The 18,944-nt window shown below is 40.7% G+C and overlaps 1 protein-coding gene across 3 annotated transcripts in view; it reads right to left on the minus strand.

Moving 5' to 3' along the window:
- TNRC6B (trinucleotide repeat containing 6B) overlaps positions 1-18,138 on the minus strand; it is a 44,884-nt gene extending 26,746 nt beyond the window's left edge. For 2 of the 3 annotated variants that reach the window (XM_009078658.1, XM_009078657.1), the window contains exons 1-6: positions 17,994-18,138; positions 14,215-14,236; positions 12,218-12,562; positions 5,017-7,344; positions 3,570-3,728; positions 31-209 (exon numbers count right to left, since the gene is read on the minus strand). In XM_009078658.1, the coding sequence (XP_009076906.1) occupies positions 31-209; positions 3,570-3,728; positions 5,017-7,344; positions 12,218-12,562; positions 14,215-14,236; positions 17,994-18,050 (3,090 nt within the window). In that variant the 5' untranslated portion in view covers positions 18,051-18,138. The remainder of the gene's footprint in view (positions 1-30; positions 210-3,569; positions 3,729-5,016; positions 7,345-12,217; positions 12,563-14,214; positions 14,237-17,993) is intronic. The other variant, XM_009078659.1, reaches the window with a different exon arrangement.
- Between the last annotated feature and the right edge of the window lie 806 nt (positions 18,139-18,944).

Consider the following 18,944-nt stretch of genomic DNA (forward strand, 5'->3'; position numbering starts at 1 on the left):
CAGTAGTTATGAATCATTCAAGCATTTTACCTTCATTTGTGTTTTCTTTCCTCCTTGCCCCCAGCTTGTTGAGTTGTGGGAGGAACTGCTTCCCTGAGAGCCTGCTGTGTTCCAGACTCCTCCCTCCTCCTCCTCTTCCCAGCTGGAATGACGTGTTCCTGTCACTGGCCCATCACTCTCTCCCCAGCCATCTTGCATAGATTTAGAACCTTTAGAAAAAGAAAAAGAACTCAAAAGCAGTCTACAATACCATGCAGCTGGTGATGTGACACTGAGATTAGCTGAGAGCATCAGAATCCCAAAGGAAGCAAAAAAAGAAAAAAGCATCTTCACTCAACAGCTGTAAATCTTGTGCACAAATCCCCAAACTCAAGAGACTTGGTGACATGTTAACATGTCATGTTTTGCAACTATTTTAAAGAAATGTCAAGCCTTTAAAGAGATAACAACAGACACTTCTTACACAGATACAACTGCATTTAAAAGGCAACTTATTATTTTTGAGTGCAAATGAAATCCTTCAAGCACACTTGAAAACAAAGGGTACTGAACATTCTGGTTCAGGTGGTTTATCAATTATTTCCTCTCTTCCTTCAAAACCTTAACATTTCCCTTGCACTAAACTCCTTCACAAAATGACAGGAAACAAAGAACTTCCAGGAACAACAACTAAGTAGAATCCAAGGGTGAGGATCTGACATTTTCCTCGGGTATATATAACACCAAAAGCAGTTTAATGTGAAAAAACTCTCTACTTGAATTTCTGTTCAGCAGTGCTGTGTAAGCACACCAGAAAGCTACAAACATTTCACCATATCAGTTTAGTCTTTTCCCTGTTGGCTGCTTTTCTTGCTGTTACTCTCCAGCGTTGTCAGACAACTTAGAATTCTAACCTCTACTGACAAGCCAACAAGAGCCCAAATCATAGAATCATAGAATTTAGGGGTTGGAATGGACCTTACAGATCATCTAGTCCCAACCCCCTGCCCTGGGCAGGGACACCTCCTCACTAGATCAGGTTGCTCAAGGCTACATACAGCCTGGCCTTGCACACTGCCAGGGTTGGGGCAGCCACAAATCCTCACCTTGTCCACTGTTCTTCCTGCTCTAACTCTTCATCCTGCATATTTATTCCCTAGGCACTTATGTCCTTAAAAAAAAATTATTTCCATCATCATCATGACCTTTTTAATAACTAATTCTTCAGTTGTCTGGGGTCTGAGTGTGGACACCAGGAATAAGGACATTAACCTATATATATATAGCAGACAATCTGAACACAAAAAGAGTCAGGAACTTCAATTAGTCTATCAAGGGGATCTCCACCTTGATCATGCTGAAAATAAGAACAGCAGCATTCCATGGCAGTTTAAGAGCTACCTTAAAATGGATCATAAATAAAACCCCAGATATTTCACCGGAAACATAACTTTTTAAAGTATACTCATTGGTGTTCCAAAATCAAGGGTTGCTTATGAAACATACAGGTCCAAGGGTAAAATAAAAAAAAAAAAATCTACCTCTTGACCTTTTAATCATGCTACTTACACAGAAAAGGCTATATTTAAGGATTATGACTGCAGAGTCAAGAACTTAATCTGGAAATGTTGTACATGGGGTAGTCCCTGCAGCTTTAAATGTATTTCCAGCCCTGCTATTTAAATACATACCACGATCGTGATTTTAGTTTGATTTTAACTTTACACAAACATTGATTATTTTCCTGCATTGACAAATCTTAGGTTGGAGATTCTTGAACATGAATCTGGATAGTAGTGTAAAGATAACTTGTCTATATGATACCTGCTTAATTTTTTCCATTTGCTGAGTACAAACAGCTATAGCAACCAAAGGCAACTTTCAGGATAAAGATAAAATAATGATGTTACAGAAAACTGGATCTACTCCCATTTCTGCCAGAGAATTCCTCTGCAATGCTGGTAAAACTATGTAAATCTACTTTTTTCAAACAGGTGGGTAATGATCTATGCTCCCCCTCTTTGGCTTTAAACCCTTTTTTTTCTTTTCCAGATACTACTAGTCTCTGTATTCTGTCCACACTTTCAACTATGTATTTGGCCTTGGCAGGCTCTTGTCACAATTTCAACGTAGCCAAGACTTTAAATATCTCCCCCCTTTACTCCACTGAATAAAACAGCCTTCTTCTTCATTCCTTCTGGGTGCCAATTAGAATGAGTTGAGAGCAGTCACATAACACAAGAGAATGAAGATCTCAGCTCCTAACACTGTTGACCTACCATAGCCCAATCTGCAACAGCTGTCATAGGAAAAACTCCTCACATTTTGCTCCTCTAGAGCTGGGGACACCTTACACACAGAATAGCACACAGATGTTGCAGCTCTCTGGTTACTGCACACATGCAGATCAGATGGGATAAACGAGTGACCATGCATAGTCTTTAAAGACTATCTTAAACATTAACAAATCAACAGAATTTTCAAAGGATCAATAGCATTTCAGAACCTCTTATTTTGGTCATATTTAGGTGTCTTTTTACAGACAAAAAGACATGGATCTAAAACCAGCTTAGTATCCTGAAAAGTGCCAAGTTCGTGTGGCAGGCACCTGAAGCACCACAGCCACCCACAGAAAGCTGCTGCAATGACAACACTAAGACAGTAAAGCTTTTTGCCCAGTTTTGTTTCATAAATGGCCAAATTATTTAAGTGGGGCGTAAGGAAGGGAGAATGACCCACCCAGCAGCATACAATCTCCAGAGCACTTCATATCAATTACATGCTACCAAAGCAACTTGTAATTGGAAACAGTTTTACACAGGTATCAGCCACCAAGTTCAGTAACTGCTGTTAGCTGTCAGTAGTTTCTACAGGAAACCTCACATCCAAATGTTACTGACTTTGGCAATAACATTGCTTTTGTCTGTTGTGTTTTCCTTAAAAAGACTGAAATAAAAACTTTACCAACAGCTTATATGATCAGGAATAATTCCCACAAAAATAAAACTGTTAATACAGCAAAATTTTAACTTCCAAGCAGATTTTCAAAAGACTTCCACATCTCATCCATGAAGGACATTGCTGTAGGAATTTTGGTTCAATCACAAAGGGAAGTTCTGTTCTTAAAAAGATACAATTTTTCACTCTTACACAACATAAAAAAATCCATTCAAAGCCAAGTTGCATTACTGAAGCACAGACTGCCATGTAATGGCCTTCACAGGGAAATCTGTCCGCACTGTGCATTCCTTTTCCTGACATGATCAAAAAAAAGTGATTTCTCATGTAAGAAGTTTACATGCCAAGTAACAAGTGGGCAGCTGGAGAAAAATACGTGTTTCCTCACTCAGGAGTGTTACAGCACTTCCAAAATCAGAGCTGCCCGTTTAATTACTTAGTTCAGAAATGTTTTGTTATCTTCAGTCATTTGAAAGCACTTAATTACTCATCCATCCAAATCTTACAATGGCATTCAACATTGCTTCTAGGCCTCGGATAACAAGTCCCCCATGGGTGACCTATACCAAAAGGCCAAACACTAAAAACCTCCAGGACCGTTGCAAAGAAACTGTTATCTGGCCTGTACTCACTAGATTTCATGGCATTCGGGGCGTTGGAAGGTGCATTCCCCCAGCCTGTTGTCGATGCTCCTGTATCATCTACTTCACCCCACCCGGGACTGGTTTCATTTGGCTCACCCCAGGCGGACGTACCATTATCTGGAGCAGGTGGAGTGCTTTTGCTCCAGACTGCACAAAGGAGAAAGAGGTTTCATTACAGACCATTTAGACAACCAACTATTTACTGCACTGCAGTAACATGTCATTAACCTACTGCTTCATTCTTTTTGCTGAGGACTTGAGACTCTCAATAGCATGGGTGCAACAACTGACAACCATTCACATCAGATTTGGACTGGGCACTGACCTCCAGGGATGAAAGGCAAGAGGATGCTATGATGAGTCATACTCTTCTTCCAGGTTTAACATGAACCCCACACCTAACACTGTCCTCTTATCTGTGAACTTCTGTGACTAATTACAAGCAACTGACTAACTCCAGGTTTTTATATACTGAATAAAGAACAAGGACATATCTGAAGTACATACTAAACCAAGGTAACATTCTTCCAAGTGTCCTTGAGTCAGAGAAAAGATCACATAACAATAACACCTTAACATATTTCCAGGCTATGCAACTTTTTCTTGTCCTTACTCCAAAGAAGAAGATACTTTGCTAAGTATTTTTATCATACAGAAAAACCAAACTGAACTAAAAAACTGAAGCACAGACTTAGTCAATTTCAAGTGTTAACTGAGTGTTTAAAAGCAAATGGGTTTTGACTAAGATTTTCTCCCCGTTTCTCTAATAATTAAATATTTAAAATGTGATTTAGTCCAGAGGAAAGGAAGCTCAGCGGAGACCTTCTCTCTCTGACTACCTGAACGGAGGCTGTAGCGAGGTGGGGGACAGCCTCCTCTCCCAAAGAGCAAGCAATAGCACAAGAAGAAACAGACACAAGTTGCACCAGGGCAGGTTTCAATTGGGTATTAGGCAAAACTTTTCATCAAAAGGGTTGTCAAGCACTGGAACAGGCTGCCCACAGCAGTGGGAGACTCACCATCCCTGGAGGTATTTAAAAGATCTGTAGAAATGACACTTAGGAATATGGTTTAGTGGTGGACTGGGAAATGCAGGGTTTATTAAATTTATGGTTGCACTCAGTCTTGGCAGGTTTTTTTTCCCCAACCTAAATGATTCTATAATTCAACTTGTTCTTCAGACCGAACATGCAGATTTGTCAGCTAAGAAACATTTTCTTTTACTGACCAGGACTCAGATCACAGTTACTGAGGCACAACAAGCAGAGGACTGACTGATTCAAATTTTAAAGACACTTTAAATACAGAACCAAATCTTCAAATAAAAACTGGTTTTCTTTAACTCTCAGAAATTAGAGGCTACAAGAGTATCTCTTATGCATTAAGGTTATATTCATATATAGGAGCTTGCTAAGGAAAGAAACTTGACTAGTACCTGATGCTTGTGATTTGCTAGTCATTGGAGTAGGCAGGCTCTGCTCCCGTGGGGCCTGTCCTCCTTGTGAGTTCTTGTCCCACAGATTCACATTCTTGTAGTTATAACTGCTAGGGTCTCCCCATGCTGAAGTGCCATCATCGATATCCATTTTTCGACTGATTGACTGTGGAGAAGGTTCTTCCCAGCCACTAGGCTCCTCTTCTTTGGGGGCAGCTGGCTGTGGTCCACTGTTCCAGTTCGGGTTTGGAGGTCGTCCATTACTCGGAGTTTGGGGCGGTGGACCCCAGGAACCAGAAGACTCCTGCTGTTGCTGCTGGTGCTGTTGCTGCTGCTTGTTCCAGGAGTTGGGCTGTCGACCCGTCTCATTCCATGTTGAAGTTCTTTTACAATCATCCCATCCACCCTTTGAAGCAGCACTTGTATTTGCACCATTACCCCAAGTTCCAATCTCATTTTGCCCACCTTCACCCCAACCAGACACTGGCTTGTTTCCTGCACTTTCCCAGTTGCTGTTTTTAGTTTGGTCAACTTCCTCTCCCCAACCGTTCTTTCCAGAAGACCATCCTTGATTAGGCTGCCGTCCGCCCCACCCCTGATCCTTACTAGAGCTGTCATTCCAAGAGGAAGATGATTTTTCTTCTTGTCTTCCTCCTCCCCAATTAGAAGAATTGGAGTTCTTATAGTCATTCCATCCTCCAGTATTTTTGGGGTCCTTCCACTCCGCAGGGGTTGAGAGCTCACCCCATCCAGACTTGTTTTGATTGCTTTGGCTGGGTACATCGCCCCAGCCCCCTGAGTTCTTTGTCTGTGTGGCAGAGCTCTCCCACCCCTCAGTTCCTTTATCAGACTTCCCCTCAGGCCGTGGCATCTCTTCAATATCCCACACTGTATCTTGCTTAATTTGAGTCTGGCCCCAGCCAGTGTTTGAAAGCACTCGGGGGTCCAAGTCAGTCCTGCTCAGCAGAGTCTGCAGGACTGCCTGGCAATCGGGATGCGTAGGCCTGTATGATCGGCGTCCAGAATTGTGACTGTCACTACTTCCTGCTTTGTGGTTGCTTCCAGTGCTTTGACCTCCAACCTCACTTCCCGCAGAGCTGGAAGATCTTCCCCAACAGGGAGCCTGGGAATTGCCTTGGTTTTCAGGAAGAGGGTGGCCTTTTTGATTGTCCCATGCTCCAGTGCTAGAATTTGGTTGGTTTGGACCACTCCACTCTCCGATCTTCAGTTCATCAGACCCAGACAGCTGTTTCCATTCTCCCTGAGAGACCCCGGATGTTAATTTGTTCCCTTCACCCCATTTGCTTTCATTTGCATGCTGAGGGCCAAAGTTCCAAGACCCACCACCCGTAGACCGGTTATTGTTATCCCAAGAATCACTTCTTGACCCATTAGGTTTTTGAACAGAAGCTCCTTTCCAGGAGTCCTCTCTATCCTTTCCATTGTTCCCATGGTTTCCAGAATTGCTCTGCCCAGAGCCTGTGTCAGTTCCAGAAGACCCCCTAGCTGTACCCCAAGATCCAACACTCCCAGTCTTTCTTTCTCCAGTGCTTTGTGAAGGGGTGTCAGTGCTCCTGGAAGGGTTCCCCAAGCCCATTTCAAAGGGCATTCCCTTATTCTCCATAGGGTTTGGTGAACTTAAGTTCAAGGAGTTAGTGTTTCCATTTTTTGGTCCATCAGTGTTATGAATTTGAGCCTGTTCTCTGCCAGAGACAAAGTTAACACCCGCATTTTCCATCTTTGACTGCTGTTCCCTAGAGGTCTGACCTACTGTGCTAATCTGTGCATTGGAGCTACCACTATCAGATTCCAGAGTTCCTTTCCTAGAATTGCCCTCTTGAACCAGTGCCGGCCAAGCAGATGGGTTGCTATTTGGGTTAAAGTTGCTGAAGCCAGAACCGGGACTGATTCTATCTTGTCCACTCAAGTTCCTCCAATTACCTAGTCCATTGTTACTCTCGGCAGCAGGGTTGGAAGATTGAACAGATTTAGCCTTGGGATCAGATTTCCAGGCCCCAAGATTACATTCGTTTCCAGCGCTTCCAGACTGGCACTGGCTTCCTTTTCCTTTGTTACTAGTGGTGCTTCCTGGCAGAGCATTCTTCTCCAAGCCAGGGTTTGAGGCACTGTTGTTATCGGTGGTGTTTTCGGAAGAAGACTCAGCATCTTTGCTGGCAATACAAGGCCACTCTTCCATGTCAGACCCGTCTACAATCACCTTGTCCCAGATGTGAGTTGGGTTGGCGTTGGTGCCGCTGTTGGAGGAGGCTCCAGGACCCCAAGTGGAATTTGCATAATTTGAAGCAGCAGCACCTCCAATTGCTAAATCTAGAAGACAAAACCAAAACAAAACCCAACCAAACAGGTTATCGATAATCAGTATCATGTACAAGCATGAAACATCACATTTCTGACACCACTGATTAATGTTTGCATTAAGAACCCTCCCCTCAAATGTGTAAAAGTTATCTTGGAAGAACATCAGGCTGGGAAACACCATTGAAAATACTGATTAAAAACTTGTTTCAACAAACCCCAGAAGCATTCTGTGGGCATTTGAATTCACCATGGACTCACTACTTCAGCTCTAAGTTCAACAACGTAATTATAACCCAAGTTAATGAACATTACTGAGAGTGGCTGTAGATTTTTCCAATACATGTTTAAACTCATAATATACATAGAAAAAGCACATGTAAAAATTCATACATGTGCACATATTCATACGTGTGTGTATACACACACTCAGCTCTTGGTCTGCTCCTCAGCTGGCTCAAACCACCAACAACCTGTTACAGATCTGAAGATAAAAGATTGAAGACAGAAAGGATCTAATGAATATATAAAGATCAAGTCTATCCTTCAGCCTCAAATATCTTTTTCAAATTGATTTTACTACTAGGACTTACTTTCAACCCTCTGCAAAACAAAATTACTTCCAAAGTTACTGCAAAGAAAGAGCCCAAAGCTACATGAGTTACAATTTCTATGCAGTAACACGCAAGTTGTATTCTGTATGTAATTACTCCACATTTGTGCCACAGCATTATTTACCCCAGAAACCACAGCAGCTAAGCAGATCTCTCTGCTGCTACATGGAGGCTAGTAAGAGATCTCATTTCACTCTCCCACCAGCTCTCAGTTCCCCAAATGTCACCTCTCATTTGTGACAGCTCTGATGGCAGACAAGCCATTTAACCAAGTCAGCTGCATTCTCTAACTCAACACAAAACTCCACTTTTTTATAGGTTAGTTTTGGTAGCTTAGCACATTGTACAAGGTACCCTGCGATTTCAATGAGCTTTGGAGTCACTCTGAGGAAATTAGGAGGATGCCCAATGAACAGGGCCCCTTTCTTTCATCTGCAGTGAACTACTATTATGCCCTATGTGGTGTGACACCACACGCACAAGGTATTTGTATATTTTTAAAGCAGACATAAATTACCACAGTGACACAATGGCTGAAGCCTATGTCAGTGCTGACAGCATATATGCAGACATATTATCATCACTAGTTTAAAACATCAGCCAAGATTCCCTTGCCATCCATGTTATTACCTGATCCTCTAAATAATTTAAGTCCATTAGAACTTCAGAATTGTTCCCTGTATAGGGTTCCACTCATTTTTCTATGCATTTTTAATACCAAGGGACCCTAAATTGCCCTCACCGCAAACTCCCAGTGATGAAGACTAAACTCTCTCCCGTTCCCTTTGACAAAACCACATACCAAACCATAACATATTAGTCTTATTCAGTTATCCCACTTATTTTGCAGAGCATAAACTTCATAGTAACAGCTGCAGTTATTCACATCTGAATGTATACTGTTACCACCAGTGGTGGCTTTTATCACAAATTCCCTGAAAATAAGGCAAAAACTTTAAGCTGGATACCACTCTCTCCCCCAGTTTCTATGCCATATATTCAAAAGTGAAGATCACAATTCCTGGCTGCTAATCCTTTTAACAGAAGGCAAGATCAGCTTTCAGTGCCTGTCTGAGGCTTTCAGTTCATTAGCTCAAACAATGAACATCCACTGAATGCCTTCCAGATCCCCCTTGGCCAATAAAGATCCAGACTTCACAGCTAGGTTAGAACTCTCTTGTAAGCTTTGAATATTGATGAACAGTAGTTTGTCTTCACCCATTAAACTCCAGCCACCAAGATCCAAAAGACCAAGCAGTTCCCAAGTACATTCTGTTCCTTCTGCTGCCTTAACCTCAAATGCAAACTGAACAATAGCAAGGAAGTATGACTCCACCGATATTTATATCCGTCTATCTTTTTAGCACAGAGTAACCCTTTTTTTTTTCCCCTTTCAATTAAAAAACTTTCTGATTAGACTGATCACAGGAAGAACTTAAGGAGGACAGCCAAAGACAAGCTCAAAAGACTGCAAGGTTGTTTTGAACTTAAGAAATGATTAAGCAAATGAATGATGCATAGGCAGCTATGCACTTAACAAGATCTTCACATCAGTGACTTGAACCTGAACAGAACATTTCATTTCTGTGAAGACATTCTAAAAGTATTAAGATTGGGATGCTTGTTAACACAGCATGCCAGGACACAATTTAATCGACTGTTTTATAAAACCAGGTTCCCCTTGCTATATTTAACAGAGGCAACACAATTTTGGCACTTTATGGTTTTGTCTTAAGACAATGGGTAAGGGCTCTCGGTTCTCAAACTGACCCTTCCTTACTAACAAACATGCTGAAAATGACATTTCTGATCTGACTAAAATGCAAAAAGTTCCTAGCAAATGACTACTTTTAAAGAGTCCTGAAATGAAGATGCAGTTCTCCTGTAAGAGATGGTGGTGGCTTTCAGAGGGTACTTCCAGCAATGAAATTTAAGCTTTGTTTTCCAAAATTGCCTAGCACATCCTGACTTACCATTGGTACTGAAAGAACGATATAAAATACCTGCCACTCCAACTCCCTGTATTGGTATGAGACCATAGTAAATGTGGTGTCATCTTTCAGGGCACTAGAGTTTAGCCATCTTACAGAGGCATTTCAATCCTGGTAGAAAAAGATCTATGTAAAGAAGGATTATGTGTTGACTTTTTATATCAAAGCCTCACCAACACCACCTATAGCCATCTGGTGAATGTAAGAACACAGACGAGCAGGTAAGCCACATTCTGTTCCTCTTTGGGAACCTGCCTTTGTTTTCTTTCATGTGGGATGAATTAATCACACTATCAGACCATATACGCCCGATTGAACCGGGCCCAAATTGAAATTCAGGTTGTCAACAGCCAGGATCTGGGATGGGATTAGTGATGTGTGAGACAGAAAGAAGCACTGTACTTCCACAAGCACGTTGATGGAGCACCCTAAGTGGCAGCCTCAGCCTCTCTCCTGTCCAGCTGCTCACTCCCACTCTGGCACACCTACTCTCATGTGCTAGCACATATGTTCCCACTGATACTCACGTTAGGTGAACTGGTAACAATCACCCAGACTGAAATGAGCTTTAAAAGCCAACCTGATTTAATTTTAATACAAGTCAGCTCCCCAGCCCAGTTAACTGTGCTGCAGTACAGAAATTTGGATGGGGTGAGGCAGGGTCTGAAGGACCCATCTATTTCTTGGCACTCCTGACTTATGTCAGGATAAAGCAACTAACCACTGGCTGATACAACCATATAGCACCTTACTTGTTAAGGCACCATCAAACTAAATACCAAAATATGAGAATTCAAAAAAATCAATTTTCAGTCTCAGAAAACAGACATTAGGTGTCAAATATTTACACAGACCTTAAAGAGCCTCTAAAATACTTCAAAATGGTCTCCATACAGTATAATTAACAGCAAAAAATGCTGCTCATGAGAGATCTTGAAAACTTTTAGAATACTTCACTACCATAACTTCTTTGTCAGTCTACTACAATCACTGTGAAGTTACAACAATGCCAGAATTTTATGTATGGTCAGAAGACTTCGGGGTGGGGTGGTTTTCCCCTCTTCATCTTTCACATGTTTTATCAAAATCATTTCTCTCTAAGACATCTATTTTAAACTGACTAGCCAGAACATTACCACTGTAGTTTGACATTCATTCTGCCTTTATTAAATAGTGAATAAAGACAAGATAAATAATCTGTCAAACAGGGATTTGCTAAAAAGGAAATAAAGTACTGAAACCACAAAGCAAATGGAACCCTTTTTAATAAGAACAGCCATGCCATCTAGCTTATTTGATTCTGGAGTTACAAGTCAACTCTGGTTTTAATTCTGAACCACAGAGAACTATAAGAAGTTTATGCTCTCCAAGACTGTGGTAAAAAAAAAAAACCCAAAAAACACCATTCCCTTGATATGGCATGATTTTCAAAGGGAAACTCAATACAAACTGGTATTGTTATTTTCTTCTTTTTGCCTTTCAAGTATTTATTACTTCTTTTTTAAATACCCTTGTTGTTAGAACTGAAGTTGTCCTTCACTTTTCAGGTCACCTAAATCTTTCTTCAGAAGGCAGATATCTTGAGCAGAGTTTTGTTTGTTCTACTATCATAATTTAAGAAGAAATGTTACAGCTACTGCAATTCCCCAAGGGTCTAAAAAATTCAGGAGCAGCCATAGTTTCCCTGTGCTTATCGAACAATTAATCCTAAAAATTGATTTACCTTCTGGAATTCCAAGTGAATAGAAAAGTAAAACCAGAACAGTTACCACTTGCATAAAAGCCTTATCTGAGTAGAAAAAACAAGATTACTTGTGAAAAAAAGTCAGGAGGACTTTTGGATGGATAAGGACCATCTTTCTCTTTCATCCAGATGAGAAGGAACAGACACCTGCCTATTTTACCAGATCATACAAAAATGTGACAAGACAGGAAATTCATGTCAAAGAAACTTAAAGAGCTATTAAAAACTCCTCAGTGACAATCATACAATGCTGTTTATTCATGCACTGTATTTACCTTACTATGAAGCACTTCAGCATCTGATTAAAACTACTCAAAACATACTTGTAAAAAATTAACCCTCTTTCTCGTTCCATCTAGTAGTAAGTCATATCCATTGCTGCCAACAGCAAGAGAAGTCTGCACACTGAAAGAGTAGAAGCTCTCCCAGAGCAAGCTGAGGAGTTTAATTATATACTGATATGCCTCTGCACAATCTTAGTTACCCTTTTCCTGCCACGCACAAACACGTGTTCCCTCAGTGCTGCCATCACTTGCCTGTTGCAGTCCCACTGTCGCTCTGCAGCAGTGCTCCTGTCACTGGTTGTGCGTTGTTTGGGTTTGCTCCTGGTGCTGTTGGGGGGGGAGGCCCTGCCCCACCCCCAAGGAGCATACAGGATGGCGGAGGGGGCTGCCCACGTTTCAGTAACACTTTGTGGTCCTGCTGGCAACGGAATCGCGGCGGCACCTCCCGAGGCATGTAGCGGGCGGCGCTTGGCGGTTGTCCGTTCGGCACTGCCACCCTTTTGGCATTGTTGCCACCATTGACTGGTGGCGATGGAGAGTTGCCAATTGGGCTGGCAGCCACTGGTTGGCTTAAACTTGGTTTCGTCACTTCGGGCACTGCAAAACAGGAAGAATGAAAATCAGAAGTTTTTCCACTTAAACCTGTGTTAGCTACAAGAACTCATGACGACTCTTTGCTTTTATTATTGGAGTCTTCCCTGAGATACCGTGCAGCTTCAACCTTACCAAAGAACAATTTAATTTTAAAATGCACGAATAAGCAGTAGCGGCAGAGTTTTTCCTTCTAATGTGCAACTCTGTACTCCAGGATGAAACTGCGCTCAAACTTTTTGCTCTAAGCGAAAACAAACCAAGTTGGCAAAGAATATCACCCTGGACAATGAGTCATTTTAAAATATGAGCAGTCAAATATAACCTGCTCCACCTCCCTGCTCTGTTCTCTGATCTTCACCTGCTTTTTGGTTTGTTATGCATCACCTTTATGGGAGATCTGAAATCAGATCCCAAGTTTTTGCCTGTTTATTAGGCTACACAGCCACTGCCAAACAAACAAACAGAGGGGGGGGAAAAAGCCCACCTCCTCTTGGATTCAGAACTACATCTCACTTCTCTGTACAGCACTTAAATAAGGCAGTCAGAGCAGACTCTCACCCAAAAGGCAGTCCTACACACACCATCTCTACTGGGCTTGCCTAAAGTTTCCCAGCTGGTCACCAGGTGCCCCTACAAGCAAGGACAAGCTGCTTCTGAGGGTTATTAAGTACTGGAGAAGAAGAAAAATGCAAATAACCAACAATATTTGCATAAGAGACTCTAGACTCATGACCCCCTTACACTGTTCATGGGCTTTTTTAAGACACAGCAAAAGAAATTCTTAACCAGGCACCTAGTGAGTGTAATTGCTCAGGTATCAGACTACAAAAACAAGGCAAATTTAATACTCCTACTCTAGCCTTTATGGAAGATTAAGATACAAAAGGGTTGTCCTGAAACCCCTCCCCAGTAAAGTAAGCATAATCAGTGAAAGTTTTCCTGTTACAAACGTGAGACTGACACAAGTGAGTCGCTTCTTTAGCAACCTGAATGCATTCTTCTCCACATTTTATTTTGATAAGGGTTTTCTGATTTCTCTCTATCAGGCTTCATTGCCCAAAACTCAAAAAAGCAACTGTCAGCTGTAAAACCAAGTTGCTGTCTTAGTCCTTTTCTGTCAGCTATGGTAATTTCCACACACAGTTTTTAACAAACTGATAAACAAAATATGATTAAATATATTTTTAGACCAGCTAAATTGTTTAACTTAACTTTCAAGATTCCCACTCAGTCCTGCCTTATCTTGTTGGACTTTTATGTGCCTGAACTTAAGTTTTCAAAACCAAGTAATCTGCACTCATTTTGGCACCTCACCATAAGCAGTACTTTCCTTGTCTTTCATCCCATTTGTATAGGTGATTTCAGTTTTTGGTTACTTGCCCAAAACCTTTGCAGGACAGAAAACTAAATATTTCAGCTAACCTATCTTATTCACAATGCTCATTCCTTCTACAAGTATTTTGATGCTGACAACACAACAGCAAAATAGTGTTAAGTTCTCCTTTTTAGTCCCCTCAACTTTCATTTCTTCAGAATACTCATCTTCAGTATCTCATCTTGACTCATAATTCCCCTTTCTTTTCCAACAGTTTCGACCAAGATCTAAATCTTCGCTCAAGTCAATAAAAATACATCTTAGGGTCAAAGATTCTTACCTTTGGTTTTTTGATCTGTGACCTGCAAATGAAGAGCAAGAATGTAAATAGAGTTTTAAAAACCTCAAAACAAACATTGAACAGGTTGTGCTAAATCACAACCTTAATTTATTAGCACAAGAACAGTATTTGTTGTTGAATGAAAATAACCAGCTGGTGAACTACAAGTCTAAGCAGTATTCCTAGTCATATATGCATGTACATAAAAAGAAGTTTTCAAAAGTACTACAATTCCTGTAATACCTTTACCTGATCCAAAAATCCCTGGCAGAAACCGTAATTACTTCACTCATGATGCTTTTAAGTATTCACCCTCCTCCTCATCCCAAACATGAACTTCCAAGGCACAAACAAGTGCTACAGCACTGCAGTTCTTTCAGATTTTGCAGGTGAAGTGTTGCAGTTCAAGGGTAACAAAACCTTCCTTCCATGAGAGTATCCTTACAGTGGACTGTTGAGGCTAGCACGAGTAACCACAGCACTCTGCCTCTCTGCCATCTTCCCATTTCACCTTTCCCACAACATCTCTTCCAAGGAGAAGAAATCCTAAACCTTACTGGATGCATTGCCACAACTACAGAAAGTGCCAGCAATGCCTATAAAGCAAACCTGCTGAATGCCACAAGAAGTTAATCACTGAAATGAGCATTCACATTGGCCAACATACTCAGTATGGGTTTTGCTGCACTTCTACATTCTTTCAGCATAGCAGATTTCGAGCTGCAGTAGAGACAAACATATCACTGGGATGTTCTCTGGATTCGTGTGTATTGTGCATGCTTTGAACCTGTCTATCATGAGTTCCACTACACAATAATGAGAAAACCCTAAAGATCATCATGTGTCAGGTTCTATGACGCCTGTTCTTAAACGAAATTGCTGAACTGGTCCATAATTCTGGAAAGCACACAGGGCCAGTATAGAATAATGAAAGCACAAGTAAAAAGCAGTTTATTGTTGAAACCAACCAAGCCAGAACTCCTTTGTATGGTGAAGAATGAAAAGACAAACTGCACTGAATTGCTATGGCATCGTTCACTTTGCAAAGATGAAAACTGCAATATTACAACACTCACTGTAATACAAAATCTTAAGCATCCTAACTTCACTGAATTACATAAATCAAAAATCTGCAAGACAATAAAACTGCACCTGTACCAAACCAAGCCAGACAGCAGTTTTCAACTTCACTTATGAAAAATCCTGTCAAATTACATCTTCTGTAACACAGCTAAAAATTCTGTTAAGCACTTAATAGATCTTGATGCTCCACTAGTAAAAGAAAAAGGGGGGAAATTATTCATTAATACAATCTGGTAATGCTGATAGGTTTACTATAGTCAACAATATACATGATCAGCACATAAACCAGTAACATGGCTACTTGGAAAAACCTCTTTTTACCAAATCTTTGATGAATTCTACATGATAACTGCAATTTGCTTTAGGGACAAAAAATTACTTCTGCCTATACTGTATCTCTCTCTCCTAGTCAAAATGATCTGGTTTTGTGGTTGGTTTTTTTTTTTTGACTAGAACTCAAAAGCTGGAAAAAAAGTCACTGCCTCAGATTTACAGCTGTCATCTCTGTTGGCAACCTACAAGCACTGGCAGGACAGGAGCAGCTACAGTCAAGAGGAAGGTAGAAGCCAAGTTCAGCCTAGTGAGAAGCCCCTCAGACACCAACCACAGAAATTCAGTCTGTGAATCTGCCTGCATGACCCACCTTGAAGTGATTTTTTAAAAGTTTCAGATGATCCAGACAGAAACAACTGTTCCATATTACACAAACTGTGTTTGGAAAAGGAACCCTCAAATCATTACTGCGTATTTGGAGAACACCTCCACAGTCACTGGGGAGGAACACACACATTGATGTTCTGTCCATCACTTTCCTGTTTTGCTATTCTTAGGCTATCTCCAAGCATTATTGTTACGTTTGGTCTCCAGGAGATTAACTTATTTAGTTTTTACCCTTCCCAAGAGTTTGGCAGAGTGTCATAACATTCAATCCTACTGAGTAACTTGGTAGGTGAGAGACCACACAGAAAGCTGGCAAATCTCCTCTGTATTCCAATTCCTCAGTAAACACTCACAGCACTGTTATCAAGACGATCAGTACAACCTTTTCAAGTTTCCCTTTTATCATTGCCTATCAGCATATAATCCTCAAGTCCCTACTCTTTATTCATCAAGGTCTGCTCCTCCTGCTTCCTACATAGACTTTTTGTACTTGAACATTAAACAGCAGCAAGGCTGAGGCAAAAAGACACAGAAGAGACCTTATTCTGTAGCTACTGGTCTTTTGTACTATTATTGGGGATATATCAACACAATGACTGGATAAAGAAAACAGAAACACACCAGTTTATCTGCACCTAATTAAAACTGCTAGACTCAAACTGTTGAAAAAGGCAGATTTAAAAAATACCCTGGACAAGTCAAAATGTAACTGAAATTGGTGCTGTCTGTTCTCAGCAGAAACCTACAGAACCTAACAGAGAGTAAACACCTGATCTTTCATAGGATCCTTGTTACTGAAGCAACTGAGAAACAGACTACTAAAAGTAACACCTTCTGCTCTCAATTTCACATACTCACTGCAGTCCAAAGGCACAGCCTCTGGAAACATACAGTCTGCAGTTCCCACCCATGTTCTCCACCCACCCTCAGGAGTCTCCTCAGCTCAAAGCAGTTACCAAAACTAGATTGCACAAGGCCACATCCAACTCGTTTCTGAGCATCTCCAAAGACACAGGCACCACAATCTCCCTGGGAAACCCATTCCAGTGGTTGCCCACTCACATACATACACAGAAAAAATGTCTTTATATGATTAAGTAGACTTTCAATATGCACATAAGGCCCTGTGCTTTGTCACTGGGCACCATGGAGCAGTCTGCCTCCATCTTTTTACTGCCTTGCACAAAGTATTTATGTACATTGATAAGACACTCTAAGTCTCCTAGTATTCTCAGCCTCTCCTCCTTTGTCAGATACTCCACTCCCTTAACCATCCTAGGGGCCTTTTGCTGGACTCACTCCAGGGTGGTTCCATCTGTCTTGTACTGGGAAGCCCAGAACTAGACAGAAAGGATTTAACCAGTAAAACACATGGATAAAGCTGTAAGAGACTCAAGTTCATACATTAAGTTGGCTCCTAGAACAATGTACTAGATTTTTTGAAGAGCACAGACCATCTAATACATCAAGTTTCAAATCAATTTTCGGAGCAAAACCAAATTGCAGCAACTTATCAATTCTCCACAACTCGGACTTGAACGGATACATTTCAGCAAAGGTAGTATCAGTTACAGAAAATGTCGGATACAAGTGATCCTTAAAAATAAGTGGAAAAAAAAATAAGAACCTTCAGTAGTAAATATTTCATATAGACTTAAGGAATTAAGGAAACCCAAAAAGGATAATCTTGTTCTAGAAAATATTTCATCGATTTTACTGCAACAATTGCAAAAGCCCAGGAGCATTTCCATCCCCAAACACCTCAAACCAGCAGGAGTTGCATAGAGAGATCAAAAGAGCCCACATTAAGTAACTTACATACTTTATATCAAAAAACTCCTTTTACGTCATATAACACGCTGAGGAGAAGAAATGTCTATGTTAAACACTTTAGTTCCAGAAAAATAATGCCAAAAATAACCATTAAAGAAGCATCACTCTAAGCAATCAATTTTTAAAACTCAAATACAAACATCTTATCATCTCCAATACTATTCATGTTTCAGCTGGATAAAAATTCGAGTATCAAAACCAACCTTCTGAGCAGAGTCCTTCTTTTTCTTATCCTCTTTCTTCCTTTTCTTGTCTTCCATTAACTGTTCTTCCCTTTCTTGCTCCTTCTCTCTGCCAAAACACGAAAAACAACAGGATGAGCACAATCAAGCTGTTTTAGAGCCACACACACTGTGTGCCTCTTCCCCCCCAGAAAGGCAGTCAAGCTACTAGATTCCTCTTATCAAACTTCATTTCCATTTGAGGGTTTCAGTCTAACTGAGATAAGAAAAGCACCTTCTAGCTCAGCACGGCCAGAATCATGGCACATGCTGCACTGATTCAGATTAGGTCTCTTATGGCAGTTCCCTATATAAATTCACTCTATGTCTGATAGCAGAAAATAATCTTCAAGACATTTTGGCCAAAGTAGCCTTATAATTAGGCTGTGCTATTATTTAACCAAGAGCCTCATGAATCTTTTCAACTGGTAAAGAAAAAAAAAAAAAGGAAGTTGTAATTTAATATAAGATGGTTTGGTCTGATACATTTATCTTCACAAGGGGAAGAGATTATTCTATTGCCTGTAGCTATGTCACTTGTAAGAGACTAGAAGTGTCACATCAAATCAAAACCATCATTTATTACACAAATCTCTAATTTAATTTCTAGGCTATTGTACCCACCCACAGAAATTTTGTGATGAAACTTGTAATATAAATTACTTTCCAGGGAATCTATTTTTACCCCAAGAACATTCTTTCAAAAAAAGGGGAAAATATATGCAGCTGCTATTGTTGTCAAGCTCTCATCTTGTTGCTATGTTCTGTATCAAATATGAAAGTACCACAAAATAGTTAATTTACTGCACATACACCATTGGCTGAGCTGTTTCTATGGTGAATCATATTTTTGTTAACCAATTCTCTTCACCTCAAAAATAAATGTAAGGCCAAGTTTCCAGCTCACTTGGAGAAATTTCATTTTATAGGGAA

The sequence above is a fragment of the Acanthisitta chloris genome, unplaced genomic scaffold (assembly GCF_000695815.1).
Source record: "Acanthisitta chloris isolate BGI_N310 unplaced genomic scaffold, ASM69581v1 scaffold43067, whole genome shotgun sequence".
Taxonomy (NCBI): domain Eukaryota; kingdom Metazoa; phylum Chordata; class Aves; order Passeriformes; family Acanthisittidae; genus Acanthisitta; species Acanthisitta chloris.